The following is a 15,939-nucleotide window of genomic DNA, read 5'->3' on the forward strand; positions in this document are numbered from 1 at the left end:
AACTATAGATCTGACTCTCTCCCACCATTCCTCTTAGTGGGTACACAAACAGCACATTGAAGGTTCATGTTTATGTTGATATAAAGACGCAAAGACAAGTGCCTAGGAAAAGGTTTGGAACCGAGCCCAGCAGACACACGTTCCAGACAAGCTATCAGACTAGCGGCGGCCCCGTGCGTGTGTCTGTTTGTGTGTGTGTGTCACACTTTTCTCCTTTCTGCAGCTAAGCTCTTACAGCTGGAGCTGACAAGTAAAGTGACGGGAAGAGGGATGCCAAAGCTGTGAAGAGATATAAAAATTCAGACTCATACCCACCTTTGGGATTTATGACAATCCCTTAGTATGTATGGTGTTGATTAGAAATTACACTCAGTTAGTACTAAGCACTTCAGTGAACCCCCATTATTCATGAATCCACACTAGAATACTTGCGCATCAAAAATTATTGACCATTCCTACTCTCCCTTCCGGGATGGCTACAAGGCCCTCCACCGCCCTCCCTTCGGCAAATCAGATCACGCCTCTATTCTACCTTTCACTTCCTATAGGCCTGTTCAACACTGGTCTGACCAATCGGAATCCATGCTTCAAGATTGTTTTAATCACGCGGACTGGGATATGTTCCGGGTTGCCTCTGAGGATAACATATACACTGACAAGGTGACTGAAGTGTATAGAGAATGTTGTTCCCACCGCGTCGATTAAAACCTATCTGAACCACAAACCATGGATAGATGGCAGCATAAGCGCAAAACTGAAAGTGCGAACCATTGCATTTAAACACAGCAAGGTGACTGAGAATATGGTTCAGTACAAACAGTCCAGTTACGCCTTCCATAAGGCAATCAAACAGGCAAAACGACCAAACAGAGACAAAGTGGAGTTGCAAATCTATGGCTCACACACAAGACGTATGTGGCAGGGACTCCAGACAATCACGTGTTATAAAGGGAAAATCAGCCACGTCGCGGACACTGACGTCTTTCTACCAGACAAGCTAAACACCTTCTTCATCCACTTCGAGAGAAACACAGTGCCGCCGACGTGGGCGACTGCCACTTCCAAGGACTGTGAGCTCTCATTCTCCATGGCCGAAGTGAGTAAGAAATTTAAGCATGTTAACCTTTGCAAGGCTGCCGGCCCAGATGGCATCCCTAGCCACGTGATCTGAGCATGCGCAGAACAGCTGGCTGGAGTCTTTACAGACATATTCAATCTCTCCCTATCCCAGTCTGCTGTCCCCACTTGCTTCAACATGTCCACAATTGTTCCTGTACCCAAGAAAGTGAAGGTAACTAAACTAAATGACTTTAGCCCGTAGCACTCACTTCTGTCATGAAGTGCTTTGAGAGGCTAGTTAAGAATCATATCCACTGCAATTTGCATACCGCCCCAATAGATCCACAGATGACACAATCGCCATCGCACTGCACACTGCCCTATCCCATCTGGAAAAGAGGAATACCTATGTAAGAATGCTGTTCATTGTCTACAGCTCAGCCTTCAACACCATAATACCCTCCAAGCTCATCATTAAGCTTAGGGCCCTGGGTCTGAACCCTGCCCTGTGTAACTGGGTCCTGGACTTCTTGACGGGCCTCCCCCAGGTGGTGAAGGTAGGCAACAACACCTCCACTACCCTGATCCTCAACACAGGGGCCCCACAAAGATGCATGCTTAGCCCCCTCCTGTGCTCCCTGTGCACCCATGACTGCATGGCACGCATGTCCCCAACTCAATCATCAAGTTTCCAGATGACACATAAATGGTATACTGCAGTGGAGAAGGCAAAAAGCTTCAAGTTCCTCAGCTTACACATCTCTAACAATCTGAAATGGTCCAACCGCACAGACAGTGTGGTGAAGAAGGTGCAACAGCACCTCTTCAACCCCAGGAGACTGAAGATATTTGACATTTACAGATGCACCATTGTGGGCATCCTGTAGGGCTGTATCACCCCCCTCAACCGCAGGGCTCTCCAGAGGGTGGTGAGGTCTGCCCAACGCATCACCGGGGGCACACTGCCTGCCCTGCTTGACATTTACAGCACTCAGTGTCACAGGAAGGCCAAAACGTTCAAAGGACCTCAGCCACCCGAGCCACGGCCTGTTCACCCCACTACCATCCAGAAGGCGAGGTCAGTACAAGTGCATCAAAGCTTCCATTCAGCCACAAGAGCATTTGTGAGGTCGGGCACTGATGTTGGGCGATTAGGCCTGGTCGCAGTCAGCGTTCCAATTCATCCAAGCGGTGTTCGATGAGGTTGAGGTCAGGGCTCTGTGGAGACCAGTCAAGTTCTTCAACACCAATCTCGACAAACCATTTCTCTATGGACATTGCTTTGTGCACAGGGGCATTGTCATGCTGAAACAGGAAAGGGCCTTTCCCAAACTGTTACCACAAAATTTGAAGCACAGAAATGTCTAGAATGTCATTGTATGCTGTAACGTTGAGATTTCCCTTCACTGGAACTAAGGGGCCTAGTCCGAACCATAAAAAACAGCCCCAGACCATTATTCCTCCTCATAGTGCCAAACTTTAAAGTTGGCACTATGCATTCGGGCAGGTAGCGTTCTCCTGGCATTCGCCAAACCTAGATTAGTCCGTCGGACTGCCAGATGGTGAAATGTGATTCATCACTCCAAAGAAAGCGTTTCCACTGCTCGAGAGTCAAGTGGCTGCAAGCTTTCCACTACAGCCCACGTTTGGCATTGCGCATGGTAATCTTAGGCTTGTGTGCAGCTGCTTGGCCATTTCCACCATAATTTGCAAATAAAATCATAGAAAATCCTAAAAATATGATTTTCTGGATTTTTTTTTCTCATTTTGTCTGTCATAGTTGAAGTGTACCTATGATGAAAATTACAGGCCTCTCTCATCTTTTTAAGTGGGAGAACTTGCACAATTGGTGGCTGACTAAATACTTTTTTGCCCCACTGTGTGTGTGTATATATATATATATATATATATATATATATATATATATATATATATATATATATACACACAAATCTAAAAAGTAAAATAATGGAATTAAGAAATATAGAAATATTAGGACGAGCAACGTCGGAGTCCGGAGTATACATATATACAGTGTATAACTGCACTGTTAGAGCTAGGAACACAAACATTTTGTTACACCCGCAATAACATCTGCTAAATATGTGTATGCAACCAATACAATTTTATTTTATATGGATATTCTGATCGATTTATTATGAAAGTACCACTACTTTAACAGCCTGGCTGAAAGTTACCAGTTAAAAAATGTATATAGCGTTGACACAGCATTGATAACATAAAAGTCTGGCTGATGGTTGATTATGGATCAGAGAGTACTGATTATTGACCAAACTCACCAATAGTGGTGATGACAGTGCCAGCGAAGAAAAAGGAGGAGCTTAGGTCCCACAGACTTGTCTGATTGGATGAGTTCGCTGATGGGTTGACGCCCGCTCTGATGGCAGAGATCACTTGCTGAGGAGACAGAGAACTGCAGTTTAGGGTTAACGGTCACACACATACTTACACAAACACAAACATGAACACACTCCACTCAAGTATGATAGTACCTCCTAATGTGTGTGTGTGTGTGTGTGTGTGTGTGTGTGCGTGTGTGTGTGTGTGTGTGTGTGTGTCTGCGTGCATTCGTGCGTTTGTGTATGTGTACAGTAGAGCACATGTGTGTGCAGGATCTGGTGTGCACGTGTGTGCATGAGTCTGCTCTTATGGTAGATGCACCACATGCTGGGAAACAAGCCTTTTCACTCTGCATTCAATCACTACCAGAGCCGCCTCTTCCTGCACTCAGACTACGCGCTGCGCGTATGGCCCCGAGGCCGCTAGTGTGTGTATGTGTGTGTGTGTGTGTGTGTGTGTGCGCGTGTGTCCCAGCCTGTTGCATAAGGAATAGAGCAGCAGAGTGTAAACTCACTCAGAACACTAGTCTTATCTCAGGAGACAGAGAGGGAAGTCATCTGATGGAGACAGAACACACACACACACACACACACACACACACACACACACAGGAAGAAACTTAGGGGATCTAAGGAGGATGTGCTGTCGGGCGAGAAATTGTGGTCATGCATAGGTTCAGCTAAACTCAAAGCTTTCTCCTTCAGGCATCCATAGAGTTTCAGCCAGTGCCAGTGGAGTCAGAGCATGCTTCATCCCCTATAAACCCCCTTAAACAGCTCGAAATGTTAGATGGCGACAACACTCTGTAATCCTAACATATCTCATTAGTGGGTTCAGCACTGCTCTAACAAACATGTCTGGACATCCTTGTGTGTGTCCATGAGGGAAATAACACTGTAACAAACACAGAAGAAACCACAGGGATCAACGAACGCCCAGTCACTGGTAATCCATGGGCATCCATGTGTCCCAGAGCAAACATAGAAAGACAAGTGGAGTCTAAACACAGCTCTACTGCTTCCATATCAGTCCCTTTAACCAATCAATGACTTAAATAAACATCAATCTGAGTCTCTTGAGAGTTGGAGCCATTTTTTTATACTTAGTTTTTATTGTAGGAACACAAAGAAAGTACAAATAAAGTCAAATAAAAATACAAAATAAAAAAAGAGCTGGCAGTTACAGTGCACTTCATACCTTCATCATCATATCATCATATTAGTTACATTGACATCTTTGAATTAGACCTTTTCCAAGTACGAAACCCATTTTTCCCAGTATTCTTGACCTTTCTCCTGTTGAGTTCTTAAAGCAAAGGTCATATTTCTTGGTGTATTTCTTCTACAATGTCTATCCATTGTGTCACTGTGGGAGGGTCTTTTTGTAGCCATTTCCTAGTGAAAGCCTTTTTACTGGCTGCCAGTAGGACCTTCAAGAGGTACTTTTCTCTATTGTGTAAGTTATCAGGTATTTCACCCATGTACAAAAAAAATGAAAATTTGTTCTATGTCAAATCCCATTATTTTTCCAATGTTAGATCTTATTTCTCCCCAGTATGTTTCAATTGCGGGGCAAGTCCAAAAGACATGAGAGTGGTCCGCCCTCAATAGACCGCATTCTCTCCAACAAGGGTGTAGGGAGCCAGTCTGTTTTGATTTCAGTTTAGGTGTTATGAAGAAACGTATAACATTCTTCCAACAGAATTCTCTCCATGACCTTGAGTTGGTGGAGCTTTGTTGAGTCTCTAATATGTTCAACCATGTTTCATCAGTTATTTCAATGTTAAGTTCCTCCTCCTATTTCTTTTTAATATAGTTTGTAGAATGTTTCTTTGAGGATTGAATACCCAAGTAGAGATTTTAAATAGTTTTTTTGTTACTCCCCAAATTGTATGCGTTAGTGAATACTTGGATTAATTTTGTAGGTGTTCGAGGGTCAGTCACTTTTATCTCCCTTAAGAAATAGTGTCAAACTTGTAGGTTTCTGTAAAAATCTTGTTTATCCAAGCCATGTTTTTTACTTTGGTCCTGGAAGTTATCTAGTTTCCCATTCCTTATAATTTTACTGAATGATGTGATGCCTTTCTGCGCCCATTGTTTAAACCTGCTGTCCTGAGTTGCAGGGATGAAGCTGGGGTCGTATGCGGGCCAACTCAGCAGTTTGATCTCTCTGTCTAAATTGTTTTTGCTTAACTACCCTAAACCATGTCTTCAGAGAGAAATTAATCCACTGATTTTGTCTATTGTATATTTATTTTATCATGTCCTTATTTCCCAAAACTGACTGTATGGGTATCTCTGTGTCACACCCTGACCATAGTTTACTTTGTATGTTTCTATGTTTTGGTTGGCAGTGTGTGATCTGAGTGGGCATTCTATGTTACATGTCTAGTTTGTCTAGTTCTATGTTCGGCCTGATATGGTTCTCAATCAGAGGCAGGTGTTCGTCATTGTCTCTGATTGGGAACCATATTTAGGTAGCCTGGGTTTCACTGTGTGTTTGTGGGTGATTGTTCCTGTCTATGTGTTTTCACCAGATAGGCTGTTTAGGTTTTCGTTACGTTTATTGTTTTTGTAGTGTTTGTGTTTAGTGTGTTTTTTTTCATTAAACATGAATCGCAATCGACACGCTGCATTTTGGTCCGACTCTCCTTCACATACAGAAAACCGTTACACTCTGTCAAAGTAGTCTCGATGTCTTTCCATTTGGATTCGTATTCTGAATTGCACCAACACACCAGAGGTCTAAATTGGGCTGACACATAATAATCTTTTAGGTTTGGTAAGGCCATACCCTCACAGTTTTTTGGTAACTGTAGTGTTGTATATCTAGTTCTTGGTCTCTTACTGTTCCAGATAAACCTTGATATCCGTTTATCCCATTCCCTAAACTGTTTAGGCGGGATTTCTATGGGCAGTGATTGGAACAAATGCAGTAACCTTGGCAGGATGTTCATTTTGCTTGTTTCAATTCTACTACTAAGATCTAAGGGAAGTGAATTCCACCTGTCTAGGTCATCATATATTTTCTTGTTAATGTGATTGTAATTCATGCAATAAAGTTTGAGTGTATCTTTTGGTAAATTTACTCCCAGATATTTAATGGATGAGGAGGTCCAGGTGAAGTTATATCTATTCTTCAGCTCTTCCTGTGGGGTATAATTATATACTAGGGCTTGGGTCTTGTGTACGTTAAGCACATACCCTGAATATGTTCCAAATGTTTGTAAAACATCCATCAATCTAGGTACACTTGAGCCTGGGTCTTTAAGGAATAACAGTACGTCATCAGCATACATGCATATCTTGTGTTCACTGCCTCTTATTGTTATTCCCTCTAAGGTTGGGTCTTGTCTTATTGCCTGTGCTAATGGTTCGAGGTACAAGGAGAAGAGCGTGGGTGAAAGATTACAGCCTTGTCTTGCTCCTCGCTCTAATTTTATCGTTCATGACAAATGTCCATTTATCTTTATTATAGCAGTCGGACATGAATACAGTGTTTTGATGCACTGTATCACTTCTTTGTTGAAACCAAATCTTTCCATAACTTGGAATAGGTAATCCCATCCCACTGAATCAAATGCCTTTTCTGCATCTAGGCTGATTAATATTGCACTTATTCTGAGTAATGTGGTCCATGACATGTAGTGTTCTCCTTATATTGTCCCGTGTCTGCCTATTTTGTATGAAACCAGTTTGATCTCCGTCAATCAATTCTGGGATTATGTTCTCCATTCTTTTGGCTATTATTGATGCAGAAAAGTTTTTAATCTGTGTTAAGAATTGCAAAATGGTCTATAGGAACTGCATTCTTTCTAATCTTTACCCTCTTTTGGGATTACTGATATGATGGCCTCCCTCCATGACAGTGGGAGACCCCCCTCCCTCAGAGTCCAGTTAAAACAGGCCTTAAGTAGAGGTGCTAATTGTTCTCTGAAGGTCTTGAACCATTCTGAAGGGAAGCCATCAGTGCCTGGAGACTTGTTGACTTTTTGTTGAGATATTGCTTTCTTCATTTCTTCGGTGGATATTTCTAAAGTTAGTCTATCATTTTGCTCTGTCCCAACTGAAGGGAGATCAAGTGAGTTCAAAAAGTGCTCTATTGTCTGCCTTCTGCCTTCTCTGGTTGCTTGTACAGATTTGTGTAATATGATTCAAATGCATTCTGTATTTCATCTAACTTGCATGTGATCTTTTTTGTTTTGGGGTCTTTTATTTTGAAAATGGTATTCTGTGCTTGTTGTTTCCTGAGTCTCCATGCTAGTCATTTGGTTGCCTTTGAGTCTGCTTCATAATATCGTTGTTTCAGGAACCTAAGCTTTTTCTCTACTTCTTCTCTATAAATCTGGTCAATTTCCTGTTTTACCTTTTGAATCTCTCGTAATATAAGAGGGTCTTTGGAGGATTATATAAGAGGATCTTTCGACGATTATATCTTCTGCTGTCTTGTTACGGGTTGTTGTTGTAGCTCCGAAACCTTTTCCTATTTTCCCCTTTTCCATTTTGCGTAAGTTATTATAATGCTCAGAGTAAATACTTTAATTTAGGGGGGGAAATACCCAACCGATGTGCAGTACGAAAAACTAGGCAGCCATTTCCTAAATTGCGTCACCGGAAGCCCGAGTTGAAGCCTTAAATGCTGCTTTTGTTGGAATAAATGGATTTTGTCATTATGTGTTCTAGAGCGGGTATTATCAAACTGGGGTACACGCAATGCCGTTGGGGGTACACCAAATAAAAATGTGATTCACATTTAAACATTTCCATTTATATTTTCCAACGGGGCTATACATTTGGGTGAGGTTTTCTTCTCCCCTGAGTAGCCTCGTTTCACTGCAAAAAATAAAATAAACCATCTAGTGTTCAGAGTAATAACAACACAATGTCAAATACAGGTAGCCTAGTCATACAATTAAAATCCAATCACATTAACCATTACTCTCTCGTAGGAATTCCACTAACGGTCCGCAGGTAGCCAAACGTAGCTGCTGCTCATGTTGGTATCTGTACTGATGGCGCAAAAGCCATGACAGGGAGACATGGTGTAGTGGTAACGCACATGTAGGCAGTTGCTCCAGACACCACTTGGGGACACTGCAGCATCCACCGAGAGGCTCTTGCTGCCAAAGGAATGCCTGACATCTTGAAAGATGTTTTGGACACTACAGTGACAATTGTTAACTTAAAGCAATGATATGGGCAGTGACCGTATAATGCTTTTACAACATACAGAACATACAGCTGATTATCAAGGGACAAAGTATTGACACGGTTTTTTGAATTGAGAGACGAGCTTAAAGTTTTTTCTAATGGCCATAATTTTCACTTGTTTGATCACTTGCATGATGACGAGTTTCTCACACGACTGGCCTATCTGGGTGATGTTTTTTTCTCGTCTGCATGATCTGAATCTAGGATTACAGAGACTCTCCGCAACTATTTTCAATTTTGAGGCTATGATTAAGAAGTTGGAGCTCTTCTCTGTCTGCATTAACAAGGACAACACAAAGGACTTTCCATCATTTTATGATTTTTTTGTGTGCAATTTAACTCAAGATTACGGACAATGTCAAATGTGATATAGCGAAGCACCTTGAGTTGGATGCGCAATTACGCAGGTACTTTCCTGAAACGGATGACACAAACAACAGTTCACTTACCGATATCTGAACAAGAGAGCCTCATCAAAATGGCAACAAGCGGTTCTGTGAAAATGTAATTGAATCAGAAGCCACTGCCAGATTTCTGTATTGGGCTGCGCTCAGAGTATCCTGCCTTGGCAAATCTCACTGTTAAGACACTGATGCCCTTTGCAACCACGTACCTATGAGAGAGTGGATTCTCGTCACTCGCTAGCATGAAAACTAAATACAGGCACAGACTGTGTGTGGAAAATGATTTTAGACAGACTCTCCAATACAACCCAACATTGCAGTTACGTGCATCCATTCAAGCACACCCTTCTCATTAACCTGTGGTGAATTACTCACAATTTTTGATGAACAAATAAGGTTTTATATGTAAGATGGTTAAAAAAAGAGCAAAATTATTGATTATTATTATATTATTATTTGTGCCCTGGTCCTATGAGAGTTTTTTGTCACACTCATTCTTATTTTTAATAAATGCATTGTATAGAGTGTGTGGCAGGCTTACAATGATGGCAAAAAACAACATTTGAGAGTGCTAGAGGGGGTACGCAGCTGGAGGTTTGAATGTTTGAAGCGGTACGGGACTATAAAAAGTTTGGGAACCACTGTCCTAGGGTAATGGGACAAGGGCATGATCTTAATAGATTGAGATCCAGCCTCAGTCCCTGAGGGCCCATAAACTCCACCTAAGAAGCTCTTAGTCCAGGAAGACATAGTATACAGTACATATCTAGAGTACAGTATAGCCTTATGATAATATAATATAAAAAATTGCTGAAAGAGTGTCAGAGATAAAAATATAAATAAACTTGAAATATGCTATCTGCCTAAAAAACCCTTGCAGATATTACAAGGCTATGAAGGTTTCCGATAACATTGTGGAGAGCAGATGTGGGCTGCGGTCTGCGTGCTGCTGGTTGGGAGTAAAACAGAACTAAGGCACTGTCCTGCAGGAAGTCATAGCAGAAAGACAAAAGAAAGAAAAAGGAGAGAATTTGGTGAGCTGGTGGAAATCATTAGGACTTCAGATGAAATGTTTGATCTGATTTAAGTCCTTCACGGGCACATTGGGAGTTTTTTTTAATCTCCCACATTCTATGATTGCCTGCTTGCAATCATATCACATTCATCTCAAACCTGATCTTATCTGAGATGTGCACTTGAATAAATAAACTAGGTGACATAACTGCAAAGCAGGCAGGAAGCATGCAGCTAGACCATGGACTCTGTGTTCCATTGCTATTATTATGTACTGTAGCATTAAAGCCAGGCCACACACCCCAGCATGGGAAACAGCACAGAGCACTGTCCATGGTCCTGATCCTTCACAATCAGCACCTACACAGGCTAGGCTGCATGCTAGGCTACACACTACACTTCAAACACTTTGTAACAGGAGTTTAACCCAATGAGTCTCGCTGACTTCTAACCCATTTTAAACATTGTGTGTTTGAGCGACAGACTTATGGGTTGTACCATTGGATTTGTATATTTCTTCTGCATCCATATATATCAGATATTACTCTGTGTAAGTAATGGGGCTGAGCTACAGTGGTGTTTGTGAGACAAGGGCAGATCCGGAAAGGGCTCACAAGCTACACAAGAGGCGTTAGAAGCTAAGGGGTTATTCTACATAGAAGATCATAGGAAATCCCAGGACATAGTATCTATAATACTGTAATAAACTCACATAGTTGCTGTCTCAAACTCCAAACTCCACACAGTTGTCACTGACTAGCTGGATATTCATTTCCTGGTGAGCAAACAATTTCTGCACTTACAGTATTCACATAAATGAATAAATACATTTGACAATAAATCTCATGAATGCTATTCATGTCAAATAGTTTTGTGTTCTACTTGTAGCCCTGGTTGTCCTGAAAATAAAATGGTAAAACACTTCATTGTGAGTCTAAATATAAGGACTGGACATGCAGATAAATGAAAATCTGATATTTGCTGGGGTCTCAGGTGTCGGGACTGAGGTCGTTCCACGAAATGTGTGCCTTTTGCATTCCTTTGATATTTGAAAGTGGAACTGAAAGCATTTTAGCAACATGAAATCTTATTAAAATCTGTTCATATGGCGCGGCAGGGTAGCTTAGTGGTTAGAGTGTTGGACTAGTAACTGAAAGTTTGCAGGTTCAAATCCCCGAGCTGACAAGGTTCTGTTGTTCTGCCTCTGAACAGGCAGTTAACCCACTGTTCATAGGCTGTCATTGAAAATAAGAATTTGTTCTTAACTGACTTGCCTAGTTAAGTAAATGTAACAAATATACATCCCCAGGAAGAATATGACACTTTAGTTGTATGTTACATTTTCTGACAAGATGTGGTGATTTTCATGTTTTCATAAATTCTAAGAATGTTTGGTGAATTACGTATACTAAGGCATTTGTGAAAATTCTACAGCAATATATAGTGGGAAATCGGACGTGAGTTTGGACAATTAATGGACACTGCAGTAAATAAAACCGAATAAAAACATCTGTCTTGTCCAGGACCGGAGTCCACGCAGACCGGTGCGCCATAGGCCTTCATGCAGACAAGCCATTTGTCATCACTCACTTTGAACTGGACTGTGTGTTTACAGGCAGTAGCAACAGAGTGACTTTAGACCATTAGAACGCATTCGCCAAAAGTCACAAAATACACCTGGATGGAATTCTGCAAATATGTAAATACCACAGGAGTCCTCTTACATTTGGGAACTTTACAGTCCTATTGATCAAACAACCATGAAATGATTTCTTATGCACATCAACAACAACAAGACCAACAACTAATGCTAGCCAGAGCAAGATGAGCTAAAATCTAATGAAGGAGCACTAGATAAGCCCTCTCAAACTTCTTCAGCTTGGTGGCAGTCAAAATTGCACTGAAAAACGATGGGGAATTGTAGCCTACTCATCCTTCTGCAGCTTGCAGCCAATGCATGCTTGTCCCAACCAAGCACCCAAGCTATCTGGCTAAAGTGGACAAGCTTGATTATTATAGTATTTTTTTAAATTAACCTTTTGATATGGGAAAAAAATGTTTTAGTTCAACATGTTTTTATTTATGACAGAATGTTAAAATGAGGTGAAATCAGAAGTTTTTTTTCACCAAGTTACGCATCTCTAAAGGCACCGAACTGGTGGAACAACTCAGCTACTACTACCCCAGTGACTTTCAGTAGAGTAGCAACTGGGTTGGTGCAAAGGCAAGGCGCTGTTCACTTCAATTCATCACTGTGAATGAAGGGGAGACAAAACTGTCAATTAAATTCTGGTTAACCCAACCTGTTACTGTTGAATGTGATTAGAACGGTGTTATAGTGTGCTGTTAAAAGAGCTGAGATGGCATATTAATGCAGGGAGGGAGGGCGGGGTTGTGGCATGGTTGATGGAGTGGAGGAGCGGGAGCATGTGACAGGTGAGAGATAAGGGAGGATGGTGCTGTGACTACGGTGGGTAAGACGTTATCTACACTCTTAGAAAAAAAGGTTATTTGGTTGTCCCCATAGGAGAACCCTTTTTGGTTCAAGTAAGAGCCTTTTTTGTTCCAGGTAGAACTCTTCTGGGTTCCATTTAGCATAGCATCCACTCTGATATGCCTGCTGGCTCCATCTCTCTGGATGTCTGTCTCCTCTCTGTCTCCCAGCAAAGGCATGCAGAGATATTAATGCACATATTAAGGCAGTGTTTTAGCATTCACTTCCAGTTGTTCTCACTCCAACCCTGTGGAATCATACAATGGGGATAAGAAGAGGCCCACAATGGAATGCTTTTCTGTTGGCATTAACAAATGTGTCTTCCTCCTCGTCGCCGCTACGCTGGAATCCCCCCTCGGCCGGGCTTTCAATAACACACACGCTTTTAATTACTCCCTTCGAGGGAATGTCTCTATTCATTCATCTAGCGAGGTGGAGAGCCAGGGGCTCTGGAATACTGTGAGCTTGGTAAAAGGTGTGAGTGAGAGAGAGAGAGAGAGAGAGAGAGAGAGAGAGAGAGAGAGAGAGAGAGAGAGAGAGAGAGAGAGAGAGAGAGAGAGAGAGAGAGAGAGTCACGATGTGTGTATGTAAGCAGTGCATATTAAAGAGAGGTGTGTGAAAGTGGAGGGACTATGTGTGTGTGATAGAAAAGAGTGTTTGTATATTAATAAATCATCCGAGTAGCCAGGTAGTGCCTGGCACTAACCCCACTGAAGGCCTTACTGGAGTGGTGCAACAGCTGACTAATGGCTACTAATGGAAGGAGTCACCAACCACTGCGGAGTTTCCCACTTAGAGAGGCTTAGCAAGAGCGAAGTCATGTTCCTTACCTCCTACTCCCCTCATAAAACTATCCTGATCTTGCAAGCTTACATTCTGTTTAGTGAAACAGAATGAAAGCTTGCAAGATCAGGATGGTTCATACGAGGCCAACTCCCCACCCCCATTCAAGCCTCAAACAGTTTGTCTTCAATAAAGTTCAGTTGAAAGTTATTTTGGTGTCACAAGCCCCCAGCTGTTGTATTCAGTGTGCTTTTATGCTCCGTCTACAAAACAAAATGTATTAGGAAACATAGAGCAGGCTCAAATATTAATGGCATTATTACTCTACTCAAACATTAGCAGGTATTCACATCAGCAAAGTGTCTATTACCCCAGATTGATAAGCCATGGTAGCCAGCCAGGTGGGTGCCACAGCATTGGTAGTAGTGGGAGATTTTGACAGTGATCTCTATTATGGATAGACACTAGCAAGTGATCACTTCGGCTAGGGTGTTCCTCTAAAAGAGTAAGGCTTTTCCCTCAATCACACTCCAGCAAAAAGGAACATAAATTGAAACCATTATCGTTCATTACTGTATGTAAACACTAGCACATCAGCTAGGGGCATTTTTGCCAGGAAATAATCCGGTGTTTTTCGTACTATAACTTTAGTTATAAAGCTCTGTGGACAGGATGTAGAGTCTGGACCCACCTTGACGAGGTCCTCCAGTTCGGAGGAGTTGACACAGGCGTGCAGCGACAGGAAGTCCAGTTTCTCGGCCAAGATGGCCAGCTTCTGTTGGCTCTCGTGGGGCTGCTCCAGCGCCCGGAACACCAGGGCTCCCACAATGAGGTAGATCACCACCAGGAAGAAGATGACTGATACCGTCTTCCACCTCATGACGGTGAAGCGTGTGGTGTCGTATTCGTCCTCGGGGGAGTTCAGGACCAGCGGCTTGGCAGCCGAGAAGGAGAGGCGGGGCTTGGAGTTGTGAGCGGCAGACTTTGGGTCAAGGAGATCAGGTGGGGCCACTGTAAGAGCGGAATCATTATCATTGGCTGTTAACTGGGATGTCAATAATCATTGGTCATTGATCACTTTGTTGTGGCCTCTCTTGTAAACCCATCTCTCTAATGAAAAGGTTTACTTCATTTAACTGATAAACTGGTAAATTAAACATCTGTCACACCATGATCTGTTTCACCTGTCCTTGTGCTTGTCTCCACTCCCTCCAGGTGTCGCCCATCTTCCCCACTGTGGATTTATACCTGTGTTTTCTGTCTGTCTGCACCAGTTCGTCTTGTTTGTCAAGCTTACCAGTGTTTGTCCTGTCAGCTCCTGTCTTTTCCCAGCCTCTCTTTTTTTCATCCTCCTGGTTTTTGACCCTTGCCTGTCGTGACCCTGTACCTGCCCGCCTGACCACTCTGCCTGTCCCTGATCCTGAACCTGCCTGCCGTCCTGTACCTTTGCTCCTACTCTGGATTATCAACCGCTGCCTGCCTTGAGCTGTCGTTTGCCTGACCCTGATGTTACAATAAACATTGTTACTTCACACAGTCTGCACTTGGGTCTTACCTTGATACCTGATAAGTTCAATATTTTGTGTTAAGCCTTAGCTAAAGATGCAACAACAGCATTATTAAATTATGGTGATGGAACTAATCATAAGATAAAAATTATTATGTGGGCCACTTAAACCATATTTGCAATTGCAAATTGCAATCATCTATGGCCTTAGCAGTACTCAGACATGAATGCAGATGCAGGAGGACATCTCACAAGGCAGGTGACGTGAATCACGTAAATTCCGGTTGAGGGACGACCGCTTGTTGTTCGATGTTCACGACCTTGGTTAAAAAAGGATTTGACGCACTCCGTTTTCATTTTCTCTCAGCCGTTTTAACAATCCCAGTAACAAAGTCCGGTTGCACGCTAGTTTTATTATTGCACTATCTTACATCAGTTTTTAGAACGTGTAGCTTTTTAGGCTAGGTTACACTCTTTCCTGCATCCTGATCTACTAGACTACCTGTGAGTTGCACCTTAGAACATCTGACCTGTCAACGAAGATAATCCCATTTGTGTTATCGATATCCAGCTAGTACATCAATTGGTATAGCTGCTTTGAGTGTTTACACACCAGCGTTGCTGGAAATTAGCTTGCAAAAAAAGTAATAGTCCGCCGGAAACCAGAAGTTAAATAAAATTCAGTTTAAACTTGCTCTGTCGATTGTCTGTAGGTTTGGTCCTTATGCAGGGGGGAATTTGAGAAAAAAAAACATCTAATGGAATGTATAACTAAACAAAATGTACAAACTTGTCTGTTGTAGGCCCATGCTGTTCCTCAGTGAAGCCAGTTCCTCTCTGCTTACCTCGTATCAAAATAAAAGTCCCACACAAGTTCTTGCTTCTTTGTGCAGGTATGGTACACATGCAGGAATTGTATTTTGACATTAGCTAAGCAGAGAGGAAGTGGGTCTACAACAGACCCACGTTTGGAAAGTCTGTTTTAATAGAGCTCGTCAGCTTGTAATTCTCAAACCCCAAAATGAGTTACCTCTGGATGGTTCAGCCATTCCTATGGGGAAAACGAATGGGGAAAGAATATGGTCTGGGATAAACGCCGGAAATAAG

The 15,939-nt window shown here is 42.4% G+C and overlaps 1 protein-coding gene across 1 annotated transcript in view; it reads right to left on the reverse strand.

The window, feature by feature from the left end:
• LOC139407817 (potassium channel subfamily K member 2-like) overlaps positions 1-14,220 on the reverse strand; it is a 40,361-nt gene extending 26,141 nt beyond the window's left edge. The window contains exons 1-3 of the mRNA XM_071151682.1: positions 14,017-14,220; positions 3,360-3,477; positions 1,389-1,448 (exon numbers count right to left, since the gene is read on the reverse strand). Of these exons, the coding sequence (XP_071007783.1) occupies positions 1,389-1,448; positions 3,360-3,477; positions 14,017-14,205 (367 nt within the window). The 5' untranslated portion in view covers positions 14,206-14,220. The remainder of the gene's footprint in view (positions 1-1,388; positions 1,449-3,359; positions 3,478-14,016) is intronic.
• Between the last annotated feature and the right edge of the window lie 1,719 nt (positions 14,221-15,939).

This window comes from Oncorhynchus clarkii, chromosome 4 (genome assembly GCF_045791955.1).
Source record: "Oncorhynchus clarkii lewisi isolate Uvic-CL-2024 chromosome 4, UVic_Ocla_1.0, whole genome shotgun sequence".
NCBI lineage: Eukaryota > Metazoa > Chordata > Actinopteri > Salmoniformes > Salmonidae > Oncorhynchus > Oncorhynchus clarkii.